This window comes from Podarcis melisellensis, assembly GCF_964234715.1.
Source record: "Podarcis melisellensis genome assembly, chromosome: 14".
Lineage (NCBI taxonomy): Eukaryota > Metazoa > Chordata > Lepidosauria > Squamata > Lacertidae > Podarcis > Podarcis melisellensis.
The window spans coordinates 9306111-9322738 of record NC_138546.1 but is presented as its reverse complement, the minus strand read 5'-3'; the positions used below and the strand labels follow the sequence as shown (position 1 = coordinate 9322738).

At 44.1% G+C, this 16628-nt stretch overlaps 1 protein-coding gene and 1 long non-coding RNA gene across 2 annotated transcripts; one reads left to right on the top strand and one right to left on the bottom strand.

Moving 5' to 3' along the window:
* Window positions 1-9685: 9685 nt before the first annotated feature.
* Window positions 9686-11811, bottom strand: LOC309357320. Its single transcript, XR_014163087.1, has 3 exons — window positions 11246-11811; window positions 10578-10688; window positions 9686-9956 (listed from the first exon to the last, which is right to left on the bottom strand). It is a non-coding gene; the product is annotated as an uncharacterized lncRNA (long non-coding RNA).
* A 710-nt stretch (window positions 11812-12521) lies between these two features.
* ATP5MF (ATP synthase membrane subunit f) lies at window positions 12522-16133 on the top strand. The gene is made up of 4 exons (XM_081889439.1): window positions 12522-12674; window positions 13714-13821; window positions 14947-15063; window positions 15964-16133. The coding sequence occupies exons 1-4, from the start codon at window positions 12659-12661 to the stop codon at window positions 15990-15992; spliced, it is 270 nt and encodes an 89-aa protein (XP_081745565.1). The 5' UTR covers window positions 12522-12658; the 3' UTR covers window positions 15993-16133.
* The last annotated feature ends 495 nt before the right edge of the window (window positions 16134-16628 follow it).

The window sequence follows — 16628 nt, the reverse complement described above, 5'->3', positions numbered from 1 at the left end:
AAATACCGCAGAACATACATGTATAAGGATCAAATTGAGAAACAAGGACACACAACACACACACACATATCTGAAATCCTCACAGAAAGTGGGCTCATAGCACTCAACCCAGAGAAGTTAGAATGCTTATTTACATTCCATGACATGGATGGATTGTGCCCAAGGTTGTCACATGACAGCAGTACTCCTGGCTTAGGATCTAGTGATTCCAGGGCCAGGCCAGCCCCTCCTTTCCCCTGGAATGTCCCATTTTGGGATACCTCTGTCCACTTGTTATGTGGGCAGAAAGGAGAGTGCACTAGGGGAGGATTGCTATGTAACAATACTATACATACTTTACCTGTAGTCTGTATTATGTTAGTTCTGATCCAGTGGTCCTCAAACTTCTTTCTCTGGACCACACTCAGAATGAAAATTTGCTCACTCCAATTTTTTTTAAAAAATACATTGGAAAACAAAAAGGAACAACTTCTAACAGCGCTTGATTTATAACATAGAACACAACTACTTTCTAATATGATTGTGGGACGGCGAAAGTCTAAAACAATGCAGTGCAGCTACATAAGAACATGAATCATCCCCAAAATATCCCATAATTCCAAGCAAGCCTCTGACACATGTACCTTAAGTGGCTATACAAACTCAATGAAAGGTGTGAGCTTGCTCATTTATATTAGACCTATTTTGAGACAAACAAGCACTCAACTCCTAATTAACACAAAGAAAGTTACCACTGGTGTTGAATCAAACAAATTCTGCGCTGCACTCTGTTCGAATAGGATTGTCCTCAGTACCACTTGATGCTCTTGCTAGCATTTTGAAAAGATATCTATCCATATTCTGCAATTAAAAAAATTCTGATACTGTATTATACTACACTGAAATGTTTAAATGTTTCTTTGATTGTCCTTGAACCTTCCTGCCACACTTGCCATCCTCATCTGCCAGCATACTTTCCAACATTTCCAATGCAAAATTGAGGTGCGCATCTTCCCATGACACACTCCTTGGTTAGTCACGTGATCCATGCCTCGCTCTCATCCCGAAAAAAGCACTGGGACGGGCGGGGGGGTCTCATGCAGCCCTGAGAAAAGCACTTTTTGGGGGCTAGAGCACTGCCCAAGAACACCTAAGATCGCAGCACCCAAAATGGCCGCCAAGTTCTTGTGAGAAAAAACAGGATGTCCCATTTTTTTTCTGGGGCTCTTGGAGAGTATGCACCACTGTGGCATGCCACACCCTTTGAGAACCACCGCTCTTGTCCTTTGTTTATGAAGACCATTGTCAGTCAGTCCGATGGATTTGCTAAAAGCCGTTGGTCATCACAAAACCACAAACCATCAAGTTTAGAGATACATTGCTGGTCCTGAGCATATTGGACCTCATTATGCTCAATGATTTTTAAAAACCTGATCCATCCAGCTGGTAGAGCAAACATAGAAACCGTATATGTAATAAATTTATCCCTATCCCAGCGAGTAACAGATCCTCTCCCTCCTGTACGAAAAGGAAACTGTCTGAAGCCTCACTTCCAAAACCCTGTCTCCCAGGGGAATTATGTAGGAAACAACACATCGTGGACAATACCTTTCGCTTCGCTCTGGGCCCCCCAAGTGACAATTTTCAGGAATTCTGCTGTAGCTCTCCTCTAAATATACTCTGGACATTTTGGAATCTCAGAGCGGCAAATGCTTTCCTCATTGCACCAAGAGATAATTCAAAGCCCACTGGTTGCGCTCTGCCATTGCCCTGTCTGAACGGAGGGTGCGACCTCAGCTGCACCCATCCCACTCAGTGTGGTGGCACATTGCAACAGAAGGGGAACAGTGTGGGGCTAGCTGCCTTTCACAAAGCTTGTCCTCTATTCTCAATTTCCTCCTGAAGAACATCCATTAATAACCTTCTAATAACCCTGCAGGACGCGGGTGGCGCTGTGGGTTAAACCACAGAGCCAAGGGCTTGCAGATCAGAAGGTCGGCGGTTTGAATCCCCACGGCAGGGTGAGCTCCCATTGCTCGGTCCCTGCTCCTGCCAACCTAGCAGTTCGAAAGCACGTCAGAGTGCAAGTAGATAAATAGGTACCGCTCCAGCGGGAAGGTAAACGGCGTTTCTGTGCTCTGCTCTGGTTCACCAGAAGCAGCTTAGTCATGCTGGCCACATGACCCAGAAGCTGTTTGCCGGCTCCCTCGGCCAATAAAGCGAGATGAGCACCGCAACCCCAGAGTCGGTCACGATTGGACCTGATGGTCAGGGGTCCCTTTACCTTTAATAACCCTGCAGCTTCACTTCTCGCAGTGAGGGGAAATACTGGGGTTGTCACAAGCTTGCAAACTGTCCAGGCCAGTCGTCTTCTGTACAAGGAATGTGGGGGTCAGAATCTTGTCTTTTTCATCTCAGGCAGCAAAATATTTTGGGTCTGGCCAAGCCTTTCCTTCCTCCCCGATGTTCATCGCTGTTGAAATAATGTTAACTGGGGACCTGCTGTTGGTGAAGTCTCTCCATTGAGCTTCCCAGTGGCTTCTGAAGTTGGGAATTTCTTGCCGACATGTGCCTGCAGGGCAGCAGATGGGAAGGGGGCAAAACAGAGGGGAGGGAAGAGAGAAAGTGAGAGCAAGGGAAGGATGGGAAAGGGCCCAATGATGAACGATTAGGGATTAAAATAGCTCTCGCCTTGGCTGCCATTGAATATGAAGCTCCTGGAATGAAACAGCAGATGTTTAAAACAGATTGAAATGTCACAGTCTGCATGGAGGGTGGAACACAGTGTTATCAAAGTCTTCCCTCCTCTCTAATCAGACTGTTCCTTTTGCCCGGCTCACGGAGCGATGAGGAGGGCACTTGCGAACGTCCCAAGTAGAGGAGAGCAAAGCTCGCGGGGCCAGGATGTTGGAGAAGGGTGATGAAAACAGGAAAGACATTGGAAATTGCTGCAATCTGCGTGCTTCTCTGTGGTCAGGAATGGAGATCAGTCACCCAGCACAATCCATATTCATTCCCATTGGTGTGTGTGTGTTTCAAGCCTGGAAATAATATGCAGTTGATGAGTTTTTAATCGTTACTATGGGATTTCCTTTACATTGACTGGAAGGCAAAGTGTGTAAATAGTTACATAACTTGCACAGCGGCCAGAGAAACAGATTGCATAGTATTTGGCAGAAACCAAACCGCAAGGGAATGCAAGCAGCGCTGATACTGATGAATTGGATGATATTGGAAAGGAAATCGCTGCCTTCTTACTGTCAGGCTCCCCTTCCAGAAAACAACAATGGCAACATTTATTTCAGAGTAAGGAAGAGATCTTTATTCAGGCCAACAGCAGTACAGCCTCAGTAGCAAGCACATATTCCCAAGTCTATGACACATGGGGAGGGTTACATCTGGCCCCCCAGGCCTGAGCTTCCCCATCCCAGATGTAGATTGTCACTATTGCATTTATAAACTTTTTTTTTATTAAAAAAAATAAAACTGTGTGTTGAAACATCAGCCATTGTGGAAACTGGAGGCATGTACATGAAACTGAAAACAGAATCTGAAAAGCCTGTTGGTAAGGCTTCAGATGTGATAATGCACAGGGATTATTCTGTTCATGCTGCTCTCTTTTTGTGTGGGTCATTCGTAACAGGTGAAGTGGGCTAGAGCATGCGGCTGATCCCCAGCAATGATTGCCCTGCCCTCTCTCATAAGAAAAGGGGAAGAAAGTGTTTATCGGAGGATGAGAATTAACTTCAAGGGGTAGATGACTGAGAACAGCTCATGCTGTGAAGCCCTTTCAGATGCTCGAGAATGAGGCATCCATGAAAAACGTTAAGAATATGTATATATTACTCATGATGGGTGCACGACCCAGCCAAAGTGAAGCAATTTTAAGCCCCGCTGATTGCAGCAGGAGATGAGATTTCAGCACCTGCTTAACTTCATAATAAACTGAACTGAAAAGTGCATTTTTTTGCAGCATCGTTTGGACTTGTTTCAAAATGTGGCAAGTGGGTCTTGCAGGAAGGTTTCGCAGAGCAGAATTCTCACATTCAGGGTCCCATTCTTTCTTTCAGGATAGTCCATTCCTCTTCCCTGTGTTATAATCTGCCTCATATACCAACATGTTTAAGTCTAATTAATGCATGAAGGGGTTAACACCATGCCAGGCATAGCTAGGCCACTCCCCCTTACCTTGGGAGGAAGGTAGTCAGGCCTTTGTTCCCCTCTCAGTCTACCAGAGAAGCTCTGCGTGTGAAGAGGTTCTGAACTGGTTGCTGCAGCTCTGACCTTATCGTTTCTTACAAGCCATTCTTGCATTCCTATACTAATTCTTTAGGAACTTTCACCACTGTAACTAAATCAAGTTTTACTGCTTGTGATTTCTGACTGATGTATGGAAAAGCACATGAACCTGACCTTTGGAAAGTTTGTAAGTAAACCATTTTAAACTTACCAAATGTGTGGTCTTTCCTATGCTAGGGGAAGCGGGCCATATTTTATAGGATTAACAGCTAGAATGACCAAGTTTTAAAACTGAAAACTGGGAGATCTCATTCTGGAATTCCCATGTCTCCTGTGGCCCTGAGCTGATAACTGAAATAAAGATCACAAGAACTAGTTACACCCTGCCCCGCAAGACCAGTGGAAATTGTGGATTGTATCCAACTAAATCCTACTCATAGTACACCCACTAAAATTAATGTACTTGAGTTATGATCCACCCATTTCAATGAGAAGGACTAGCACTGGATACAACCCTGTGTTTGCAAGATACCAAAGTGTCACAGATGTGGTCAGATGTAGTACAGCCTAGTTTAGAAAAGATTTCTCTCTTTTTTTCTTTAGCAACCTCTTGACTGATGGAGACGTTTCCTTGGCAGTGGCGCTGAGCTTGGGCTTTCTCAAAGGTAGCTTCCCAGCAAAACATCTGGATGCGATGCTCCGTCCAAGAGGCCTGATATGAAACAGGGTTTCAGATTGCATCCCCAGAGAGGCTGTCCGCTGGGGAAAGGCTAGCCTGGACGGGGCGTGTCCGAGATGCTGGATGGGAAAGGGCAAACCAGAAGCAAGCAGCAGATTTGGCAGAGACAAGGCTAGCTCTGTCCTGGCTTCCAAAGGCTGACCACCCTCGCTGCCGTACAAATTTCACTGCAATCCTAGCAGTTTCTAATCAACGCATGCAGTGGTTCTTATGTATGAACAGCCAGCCCACAACATTTTCTTCCCTAAGGCACAGCAGCAAATGTATCTTCCTCCTTCTATTTCAAGGAGAGTAGACCTCAAGGCCAGTCAAGCTATTCTGGCACCTGAGCCAGAAAAACCATTCAGGTACCTCTCTCCCATCTTTGCAGTAGTAACAATAGTAACAGATGTTTCATTACTGAGCCACACCCCTGTCTCACAATCCACATGGCTGCTGAGATAATTCGGGAAGTTTTCTGGTGTGTTAACAAACCATCTAAGTGCCCCTATTTTCCAGGGACAGTCCCAGATTTACAGAAGCCATCCTAGTCTCTAATTTGATCCCGGAATGTCCCGCTTTTCCTTAGAACACCCCTATTTTCATCAGAGAAATGTTGGAAGGTATGGAGTTATTTGGGCCAAGGAGATAAGTAACTATACATTCTTTAGAAGACATCTGAAGGCAGCCCTGCGTAGGGAAGTTTTTTAATGTTTAATGTTTTATAAGGTTTTTTTATATGTTGGAAGCCGCTCGAGCAACCCAGTCAGATGGACGGGGTATAAATAACAAAAGTATTATTACAGTCGTACCTTGGAAGTCGAACGGAATCCGTTCTGGAAGTTTGTTCGACTTTCAAAACGTTCGGAAACCAAGGCGCGGCTTCTGATTGGCTGCAGGAAGCTCCTGCAGCCAACTGGAAGCCGCAGAAGCCCCATCAGACGTTCGGGTTCCAAAGAATGTTTGCAAACTGGAACACTCACTTCCGGGTTTGCAGCATTCAGGAGCCAAAACGTTCGACTCGCAAGGCGTTCGGGATCCAAGGTAAAACTGTATTATGGAACAGGGCATCCTTATTTTCATTGCAGAAAAGCCACTGTGGCACGTGACATCTGAGTCGTATGGCTAGGAGGGGCATATTTTAAAGAAAGTTGAATGACAGGATTAAGTGCCGTGTTTTGGAATACACTGAAAGCAAATATGGGTCCCTTCAGGAAAACTTCATTTACTAATGGAACCTGCTGAGAAAGGAGCACTCCGTAAGGCTTCCGCCTCCATCATTAGCCTTTGCTTGGCTTGCTGCTTTTTGTACACTTCCCTCAGGCTACTAATATGCGCCACAAGGGATAGCTCATTGTCAGACAATGAGCAGCTACCAGCGCTGGAGTGAGGGGAAGGCTGTGGGTTTTTAGAAACAAAGACGCCCCCCCTTCCCCAAACAGAATTTGCTAAAAATAGCAGCTCCTCGAGAACAGGCCTGCCTGAAAATAGCTGTTTTCTCAGGGAGCAGAGATTGCTTCTTCTGAAAGGAGTTGCTATTAATGTAGAATTGTCCCTCAGGCCATCTTCTGAAGAAAAAAAAGAGGGGGGGTAAACTTGCTGTGTACACTAAATTCCACGAAAAGCCATGTTCAAATATGGACACCTCTCAGTTGTCAAAGCTGTCCAATAACCTCTCTAGAGATGACTTGTTCATGGTAGCCATTAAAAAAATCCTAGTTTCATCAGGAAGCATTTCCTGCATCTTAAACAACAGAGGACCAGAATTCTCACGCATACCCTGTGACATCTGACAGCCCACAACAAATTGGTGATGGTTAAGCCAGTAGCTTTCAAGCTTTTCTGCCTTCAGAGAAACCCTGTTCCACTGAGTATCAACTTGTCTACTAAGAAACCTCCGTCTGCAGGTCTTTACTGGGGGATATGATGTTCTAAGGCAGTGGTTCCCAAAATCCGACCTGCCATGGGCTACTAGAAAATTGCTGGGGTTCTTGGCAAACCACAATTTTTTCCTGCCTCTTGCAGCAACTGTAATGCACTGTGCTAGACGCTGTATGATTTTTAATTGTCTTTTCACAGACATGCCACAGACCACCTTAAGGAAGAAAAGCCTGTTTTAGGGAGCACACAATCTCCTGTGAGGTCCAGCCCTTTGGATCTCACCATTGACCTGCTTGAACGAAAGCTTTGGCTTAGAGTGCCCCCAGTGTTTTCTGGAAGTTTCATACTGCAGGGGGGAGTTAAAAAACAGCAGGAAAATTTTCCCTCAGGGAGTTCTGACCACTATTGCTTGTTTGGAAACAATTGTGTGATGTGAATGTACATTAAGTCAACTCAGAGCTGTTGTTGTCTATTTACTTGTTTATTGCTTGATTGGGGGGGGGACCCTCAAAAGAATAAAAAATACAGTGATACCTCGGGTTAAGAACTTAATTCGTTCCAGAGGTCCGTTCTTAACCTGAAACTGTTCTTAACCTGAGGTACCACTTTAGCTGATGGGGCCTCCCGCTGCTGCTGCTGCCGCTGCGCCGCTGCCACGTGATTTCCGTTCTCATCCTGAAGCAAAGTTCTTAACCCAAGGTACTATTTCTGGGTTAGCAGCGTCTGTAAACTGAAGCGTCTGTAACCTGAAGCGTCTGTAACATTACATGTCAAACAGTTAAAAACAACTATTCAAAACATTTCAAAAATAAAATAAAATTAGTGATAAACTAAACATAGATGGAAACACAAATCAGCACTCTACATATTTGTATAGGCTTCTCTAAACAAAGATGTTTTTAGCAGGCACTCAAAACAGTGCAGTAAAGGTACCTGCCTTGTTTGAATAGGCAGGGATTTTCAAAGTGTGACCACACTAAATGATTGATTTCTTACAAATGTGGAACAAACATTATATGGCACCTGTAACCATGCTAGTTCTTGTTGTTTATGTTGTTGTTCCTACTACTCCTATTATTTTCTTACTAACACCCCACCCTTTCTTACACAGATTACAGGGTAGTACACAACATGAAAACTGTGATACAGCCATTATAATTAAAAAACCAGTTAGTTATAACAGCTAAACTATCAGCAAGACCCAGAATCTTTAACTGGTTGGTTTGTTGTTTCTAATTGCAGGAAATATCGCAATACTTGCCTTCCTCGGCCATGTAGCACAGCCTCCTTCGGATGCAAATTTATTTAGTGGCCTTTCCCTTTGCAGCAACCTCTAGCTCAATTTTAAGAAATAAGTAAATAGTAAAAAGATGTATATGTCGCAAGCCTTTCCAGAGCCTCTTAGTAGCTGGAGAAATTGAACAGCTTTTTCTGAACAGGCTGTTTTTTTTCTAAGCAAGACTGACACCTGCTGGGCTGCTCTGAAATGGGTATTTGTCAAATAGTGCGGATTCGCTCACTATTAGGTCCCTGTATGACCCTTAATTTCTCTACGTGTGAATTATCAAGCATGGATCTGCGCTCAGAATGGCCAGATCCTGGCCCTGAGGAGGAGGTACGTGTGCCAAGAGAGCAAGATCATGCATTCAGGACAGTTACATAAGAACATAAGGGGAGCCTTCAGGATTGAGCCAATGGTCCATTTAGTCCAGCATCCTTTTTCTCAGAGGGGCCAACTAGAAGCCTCAATGAGAAGCCACAATGGGATCTGAGTATATGAGTGCTCTCCTCACCTGTAGTTTCCAGCAACTGGTGTTTAGGAGCATTGCTGCCACCAACTGTGGAGGCAGACCATAATCACCATGGCTAGTAGCCATAAAGAAGGCTGATCGCCGAAGAATTGATGCTTTTGAATTCTGGTGCTGGAGGAGACTCTTGAGAGTCCCATGGACTGCAAGAACATCAAACCTCTCCATTCTTAAGGAAATCAGCTGTGAGTGCTCACTGGAAGGACAGATCTTGAATCTGAGGCTCCAATACTTTGGCCACCTCATGAGAAGAGAAGACTCCCTGGAAAAGACCCTGATGTTGAGAAAGATGGAGGGCACAAGGAGAAGGGGACGACAGAGGACAAGATGGTTGGACAGTGTTCTCGAAGCTATGAACATGAGTTTGACCAAACTGTGGGAGGCAGTGGAAGACAGGAGTGCCTGGTGTGCTCTGGTCCATGGGGTCACGAAGAGTCGGACACGACTAAACAACAACAACAAGTAGTCATCAATAGCCCTGGAGGAAAGGAAACTCAGGAAAGGTTCAGTCAATAGAACGCTCCCCACAGTCCCACGTAGACCTCCACTGAGGCCAAGGTACGAGGGGCGCTCATTAAAGATTTCCCCTGACGTACTTCCTGTGGACTGAGAGAAACGAAATTGGGCACAGTTATTAGTCCTTCTGTACATAGCTACCAGCAAGACTTCTCCCATTGCTTTATGCAGCTGTGGCGACCTCATCTGTAGAAGTCAGCAGGTTGTGTCAGAAGCCATGACTTGACCCCATAAATCAGCATTTCATCATCTGGAAAAAGCTTGCCCTTCAAAAATAACTTAATGGTTGGAAAGAGGTGGAAGTCCGATGGTGCGAGGTCAGGAGAATAAGGGGGGTGAGGAAGGACTTCATAGCCACAGGACCATGCTTCCATCTGAGCAACATGCAAGTTGTGAACCGGGGCGTTATCCTGCAGGAGGCGGACGCCTTTGGTCAGCACACCACACCTCTCAATTTTGATGGCCTTCTGCAGCAGTGAAGTGTAGTATGTGGTACCTGTGGCACCCTTTGCCAGGAAATCCATCATCAATCCCGGAAGACCATGAGTATGACCTTGCCCACTGACAGTTGGACACGTGCCTACTTTGGAGGTGGTGAGGCAGAGTGCTTCCATTGTTTAGACTGGGATTTAGTCTCTGGGTCATAATGATGGACCCATGTTTCTTCCTGAGTAATTAGTCTGGCTAAGAAGTCATCATGGTTTTTGTGTCACCTAGCCAAAAGAGCCTGTGAACATGTGACTTGTTCCTGCTTCTGGAAAGGCATCAGCAGTCAGGGAACCCACTGTGCGGACACTGTTGCAACAGGGTCCTCTCTGTATCCACAGGCAGGCAAGAGAAAAAAACCCCAAACTGAGATAAGCCCCGAGATCATATCCCCTTTCACTAGGGCAGTTCATAAAAAAACTTATTTTTGAAAATGCCTGCTCCAAAGGTCTTATCTTACTACATTTGGGATTATATAGCTACATCTGAAATTTCGTGCATATCAGTTAATACCTTGACCCTTCTTCACAAAAATAGCTGTTTACTTGGCCATTTTCCTATTTTGGGAAGGCTGAAATTTTAATTCAGTGGAGCAGGGTCAAGATATTAACCGATATGCATGAAATTTCTGTTGTTGTTGTTGTTTAGTCGTTTAATTGTGGTCTGACTCTTCGTGACCCCATGGAGCAGAGCACGCCAGGCACTCCTGTCTTCCACTGCCTCCCGCAGTTTGGTCAGACTCATGTTTGTAGCTTCAAGAACACTATCCAACCATCTCGTCCTCGAAATTTCAGATATAGCTATATAATCCCTAGTGTAGTAAGATAAGACCTTTCGAGCAGGCATTTTCCAACAACAAAAAAGTTTTTTATGAACCACCCAACCTTTCATGCTCCCCCCTCCCTCGTACCAAACATACATTAGGTACATGTGAGACAGGTGAGTCATACCTGATTCAGTGATGACATGAGGCAACAAGATTTTGTGCTCATCTTTGGCTTTTCCATCCCCCTAGGTGTCGTGAGAGGAAGAGACTGGAAACTGATAGCTAGAGACAATGCCTGACGGGGTGATTTACAAAATACAATCACAAACTCACAGACTAATTTTTACAGGCATCATAAAGACATTAGCAAGAGCAAAAGGATTTAACAAACAAAAGATGGAAACGGTTTATTGAATATTTACAAACTGTAAACAGATAAGAACATTGGCAGGATTGTTGTAATAACCTGCAGTTTTATAAGAGTACACATTTAAAGCAGATGAATAAATGATTAACTTAATTTGGAATATGCAGATATTAAAAAAACAAATTTAAGGAACCGCAGAAAGAGGAGGAAGGAAGTCGAGTTTTGAGATGTTAAAATGATTGTAAAATTATAATAACAAACAAAAGATGGTTGCATAGATTTCAAGTGTAAACTGCAAACTGTTTTGCAAGCTTTAAGACGATCTGTTGTTACAAAGCACTTAATTTAAAAATGTTGCAAAACAACCTTTACATGCAAGGGGTCTGGCTCATGGGGATACATTTTATATCAAGATGCATTTTATTTCAAGGCCTCACAGTGGAGAAGAAAGAAACATGGCTGTTCCCTTTATTAGTTCAATATACCTTTATGTAATTGTGGGAGCATTTATTTTCTTATCACCTCCTTGAATTTGTCTAGTCTTCTTTGAAAGCCATTCAAGTTGGTGGCCGCCTCCTCACTGCCTCCTGTGGCAGTGAGTTCCATAGTTTAATTGTGTGCTGTATGAAGAAGTGTTTTAACAGTCTCAAATCCAACATTCAGGATACCCACGAGTTCTAGTGCTATGAGAGAAGGAGAAAAACATGCTGTAGCCTCTTTTTCTATGCCATGCATATTTTTACAAACCTCTATTATCCTCTTACTCGCCTTTTCTCTAAACCGAAATGCCCCGAATATTGTAACCTTTGCTCCTAAGAGAGTTGCTCCATCCCCTTCATCATTTTGGATGACTTTAAATATTGATTTTTAAATGTTAACATCCTGCCTTTCAATCTGTTCATCAGGGTTGAACAAACAAACCCCAACATCCAAGACTAATAAAAGCAATAAAAATAAAAGCAGAAGCCAGCGTTTATAAAGAACAAATCAATCAGCAATAAAATAACAGAACTGTCTAATCATTAGATTATGCTTCAAAATCATTTCTCTTTAAAAGGTATGCCTTTGTATTCTTTTCCTATTTTTTTTAGAGGTGAGGTGCCTTTTTACTGCTTTTATATTTTGGATTAGTAATTGTTTTAGAATGCATCATGATACGATGTTTGCAGTTTTATGCGACACAACTTGAGAGATCTATATTAAAAGGAGAAATATAGAACAGCAATATTATTTTAATATATTTCTCCCTCCTTTGCCGTACTTTGCAGCACTAAGGCTGGCTTTTGAAAGGTTAAAACTCAACAAAAGTCAGCAGAAATTAAGCAACCAGTAACGAAAAATAGTTGTTAAAACCTTTAAAAAAAAAGTATTTGTGTGGGGGGTAAGTTTCAAAAGCAAATTTCATTAATTCATTGTGGCTTGGACAAACATTTCATTTATTAAGAGAGTATTTTCTATTCGAGAGCTTATTGTTTCTGGGCTTGTTTTGTTGTTGTTGTTGTTTTGCTTTTGTGTGTGTTTTTGACTGGGGTGTTTTTCAGCTGAAAAGCCGTTCTGGCTCCCCTTCAGGAAAGAAAAAAAGCGGAATATGAAACCCTATGCCTGTTTATTCAGGAAGCAACTCCCACTGCCTTCAGTGGCTCTCGCCCCTCAAGTGCGCGCGCGCCAAGGATGGTCGCCAAAGACACCTGTGAGGAGAACGTCCCGCTCTTATCCAATCGCTTGGCTTCTCTTTCCCGCCCAAACTAGCTCCGCCCAGCCCCTCACCTCGCCAGGCCCGCCCATTACACCGCCCAAGGAGAGGGCGACCTTCTTTTCCCACGAGCCCCCGCGCGAGCAACCTGCTCCCGGCAGCCCTTGCGAGCGGAACAGCAGGGAGACACTGCAGCGGCTTCAAGATGGCGGACCGACCCGGTAAGCGCTTTTGGAGGGAGGGAGACGCCAAGGTGACCCGGCTCCTGTCAGGGCTTGGGCGGTGCTGGGATTAACTTGCTCCCATTTCCCGGAGAAGAAGCGCTCCGCCCTGTTCTGTGGAAGGAGAAGGGAGCGCCTTGTGAGAAAGAGACGCCCTTCTCAATGTAGCCCTGGGTACAAGCGCCAGGCCGCTGCTCTTCTTCATTGCTGGGGTTCGCCCTTGAGGCCACCGTTTCTCACCCCAACCTTCCTCTTTGTTGCCCCCCAACAGCTCTCCTTTGCATTTGTGTGTCAGTGTCAGGCAGACAAACCTTGGAACGACCCTGCCCCCCACCCCATAAGAATAACCTAGAGCAGGCACAGTCAACTCCCAAGAGACTGCGAACTGGCACAGTTTTTTAATACAGGGAGTATAAACCCGATTGTCATTGGAGGCAGGAGGAGCGTGCGTGGGGTGGGTGAAAAGAGTTGTTGAGCTTTTTAGGGGGAGGGTTGCCCAGAGATGTTGAGCTTTTTTTTTTAAGGAGGGTTACAAGAAATCGCTGGCAATCGCACACAGTGATAAAGCCACCTATCAGCCGCCCACCTTCTTCCCCAACCCCACTGGCGGGGAGAAAACAAATGTCAACGCGCGACACCCACTGAAATAGGTCCTGTAGATCACGGCCGGCCGGTTGGACATGTCTGATCTAATGGATCATGGCCCACCCAGGCCAGCATCCTGTTCTCACAGTGGCCAACCAGATGCCTCTGACCTGAGCACAGGAACAACGCTCCCTGCAGTTTCCAGTAACTGGTATTGGGAAGTATTTATAGCCTCCAACCGAAGAGGCTGTGCCATAGCTATGATGGCTAAAAGCCACCAATAGCTTTCTTCTCCATGAATTTGCCTATTCATCTTTGGAAAATGTCAGAAGTCAGTGGTCGCCTCCGAGGGGAGGTGTGGGGGAGAACCTTATGTTACCACTTGTTCCTCCTTGGAATAGGGATGGGTAAGTCATCGCAGATACCCACCCTCACATTCTTTTTTTCCTCTTAGTTCCAGTAAAAGATATGAGGCTGCTGGATGTAAAAGTGGGGCAGTTGCCAACCTGGTTAGCAACTCGAGATTACACCCCAGCTGGGTTAGTTACGAGTATCCGAGGAGGTGAGTGTCTGGGAAACATCTGATGTGTAGCATATATTTGTGGCAGGAATTGTATGCATGTGATTGTCTTGCTGAATATTTAATCTGTTCAACGCCAACATTTTGTGTGCAGATAACCAGGGTTTCAGAAGTCTCCTATTAGGTTTATGCCAATAGTGTTATACCTGAGAAACACTGGCAGGATCACACTTTCCATTGAAATACTCTTAATTTGCCAACGAAATAAAGGCTTCATGGGGTTTGAAAATCTAGTTGTGATCCACCTTCAGATTTTTAATCCCACTTGATGCATTCACAGTGTGATCCAAATACATACTTGGGAGTATATTTCTATTGAATTCGGTAGAGTAAAAAGACATAGGATTGAGCCACAAGCCTCCTCAGTCTTGCAGCCAGATCCTTTGAATTTCTACTCTTGACTAACTTCCACTGTGCTCATTGGCACACTCAAATAAATGCACACAGAACTACAACCCTGAACAGGCAGTTTCTGGCCTTCGTTCCTACTTATTTAAAGGACTTGTACACCACCCTTCAGTTTAAAACAAACAAAAAACATGCATATACTAAAAACTGCAAAATCAACAGGAGTAGCATAAAAACATACAGAGGCAGTAGCTGCTTATGAATAAAAAACCAGAGGGCTGTTACCCCATGTAGAGCTGGCAGTAGTTCTGCAACATCTCAAGCAGGTTTTTATTTCCGAGCCCAGCTACTTGGACAGGAAGGAACTGAACGCAAGGCCTCTTGCAAAACCTTCGTTCTTCTACAGAGCTGCAGCTTTAACCTGAGTTCATAGTCCCTTTCCCTTTGTTCTTAAGCATATGTCTTAATGTAGCCATTTTAAAGTGTTTAGATAAACTAAATGGTACAGCCTTGTTGTAAAATCCTGATTTTTTATAAAATTCCTACTTGGGCTATAAGCCGAAGTACACTAGCTAGAAAGGCAGGTCTCATTGAGGCCACTGAGTTCAATGGAACTAAACAACAGGCTGCAAAAGTAGTGATCTTGGGCTGAAGACTTCATTTCCTTATTCTGTTAGCTTTTTAGTGTAGCTGTCACTTATCACTACTAGGTGTTCCCCTGCTATCTGTATGGCTAAGACTACGCTCCTTTTTCACTAGGCTATGACAGATTTGTCAAAAAGTACATTGATGTGAAGAAACCAGGCATTGGTGGCGCCGCCATGATGCTAACTGCCTATGTGGTTCTCAGCTACATGTGGAGCTTCGACCATATAAGTGAGTAGAACTTTCATTGTGTATACCTAAAAAGCAGCAGTAAATACAGTACAGTCGCATCTTTCGCACATTTATCTTGCACGATTTCAACTTTACATGATAAATGCATGCAAAGCAGAGATCTTTTAACCTCCCTCCCTTGCTTACTGGGCAAGCCCTGCTCAGCAGGCAGGCTCTGGGGTGCTCTTGCAAGATACTGGGGGTCTGTCCCAGGTTCCCACAAGAACTTGCATGACCACCCTCAGGCTTCCAGAGCCAACATGATGTGATGGCCTTGCTTGGGGCACAAGGCCCACTCAGTGCACTGGCTCTGGAAATGTAAGCACACTAATGGGTGGTTCAAGTATAGCAGTTTTTGCATATATGTACCTTCCCTGAGTAAGATGCGATTGTACTGTAAGTCCTCTGAGAGGAGAATTCTTAATGCTTTTAGGGAAAGGCATGTGTGCTGTTGATTTTCTGCTCGTGCTTCATGCCCCGACCTATGGTGGATTGCATCAGTTGCAAACTCTCTCTTCCTTTTGGAACCACTAAAGTTTCTTGGGATACCTAAATTGAACTTACATGGCCAAAGTATAGCTCTGAGTACTTGTCCTGGAGAAATGGGGAGGTTGTGTTCATAGGAAATTTGTAAATTTCCCAGATGCATATAGCTGCTTACTGTTGGGAACCTGAATGTTTAATTGGATGCCATGTTGCTGTCAGGCGTTAGGTAAAACCCATTTTCCCCAGGTATTTGGTTAATGATCGTATACAGTATGTCATTGTTTAGCCTTGTCATGGTAATTAGAAGCAGTTTTGAACACACATGGAAATATGGGATAAACCTTTTAAATGAAGGGTGTACTTCCATATACTAATATCCAAAAGACTCTGCAACTGTTTGTTTTGGCTATTCAGAGCATGATCGCTGGAGGAAGTATCACTGAAGCTTGATGGACCAGAAGAATACAAGCTGCCATACTGCGACTCGTAGTGAGTTTGCTTCAACTGAATGCAGATTGGCTCTTACCTTCTAGACTCAACAGTGTATTCTGTGACCAATAATAAAATATCTACTTTCCTTGTGACATGGAACTAATTTGATCACTGCAAGGTAACAAACAAACTGATCCCACGGGGGGGGGGGGTTTACATTAAGTTGGTGCTTGAAGGGATTGGTAACCACAGCCCATGAGTGAATAATTGCCTGAAGTTGTAAGAAGGAATAAAGAGCATTAGACATAGTCAGTGCTATTAACAAAATCTAGAGACTATATGACATCCTTGGAACTTACTCAAGTCTGCAGAGTAATTTAGTTCAGGTGACTGAAGCTGTGTGCATTTTAGAGGTAGGCTCAGTCTGGCCCTAGCAACGAAACCAAAGTGAAATAGTATAGCTTCTTTCCTTTGGTTTCTCTAATAAGGGACATTTAATGCTCTTGTTTTGCAGCAGGAAGATTCCTTAGTAACTCCTTAGTAAAATTGAAACCACTCTTCCTGCTATATAACTGCTCAATCTACAAGATAACCTTATGCACTTGGTAGTTTTTAAAAATCAATTAAATATCCTGATTTATGTTGTG

Bases quoted from the DNA above. Each gene is read 5' to 3' on its own strand.
- ATP5MF (XM_081889439.1), top strand. The intron at 13,822-14,946 runs GTGAGTGTCTGG...CTTTTTCACTAG, and splicing joins AGTTACGAGTATCCGAGGAG to GCTATGACAGATTTGTCAAA. The intron at 15,064-15,963 runs GTGAGTAGAACT...TTGGCTATTCAG, and splicing joins GTGGAGCTTCGACCATATAA to AGCATGATCGCTGGAGGAAG.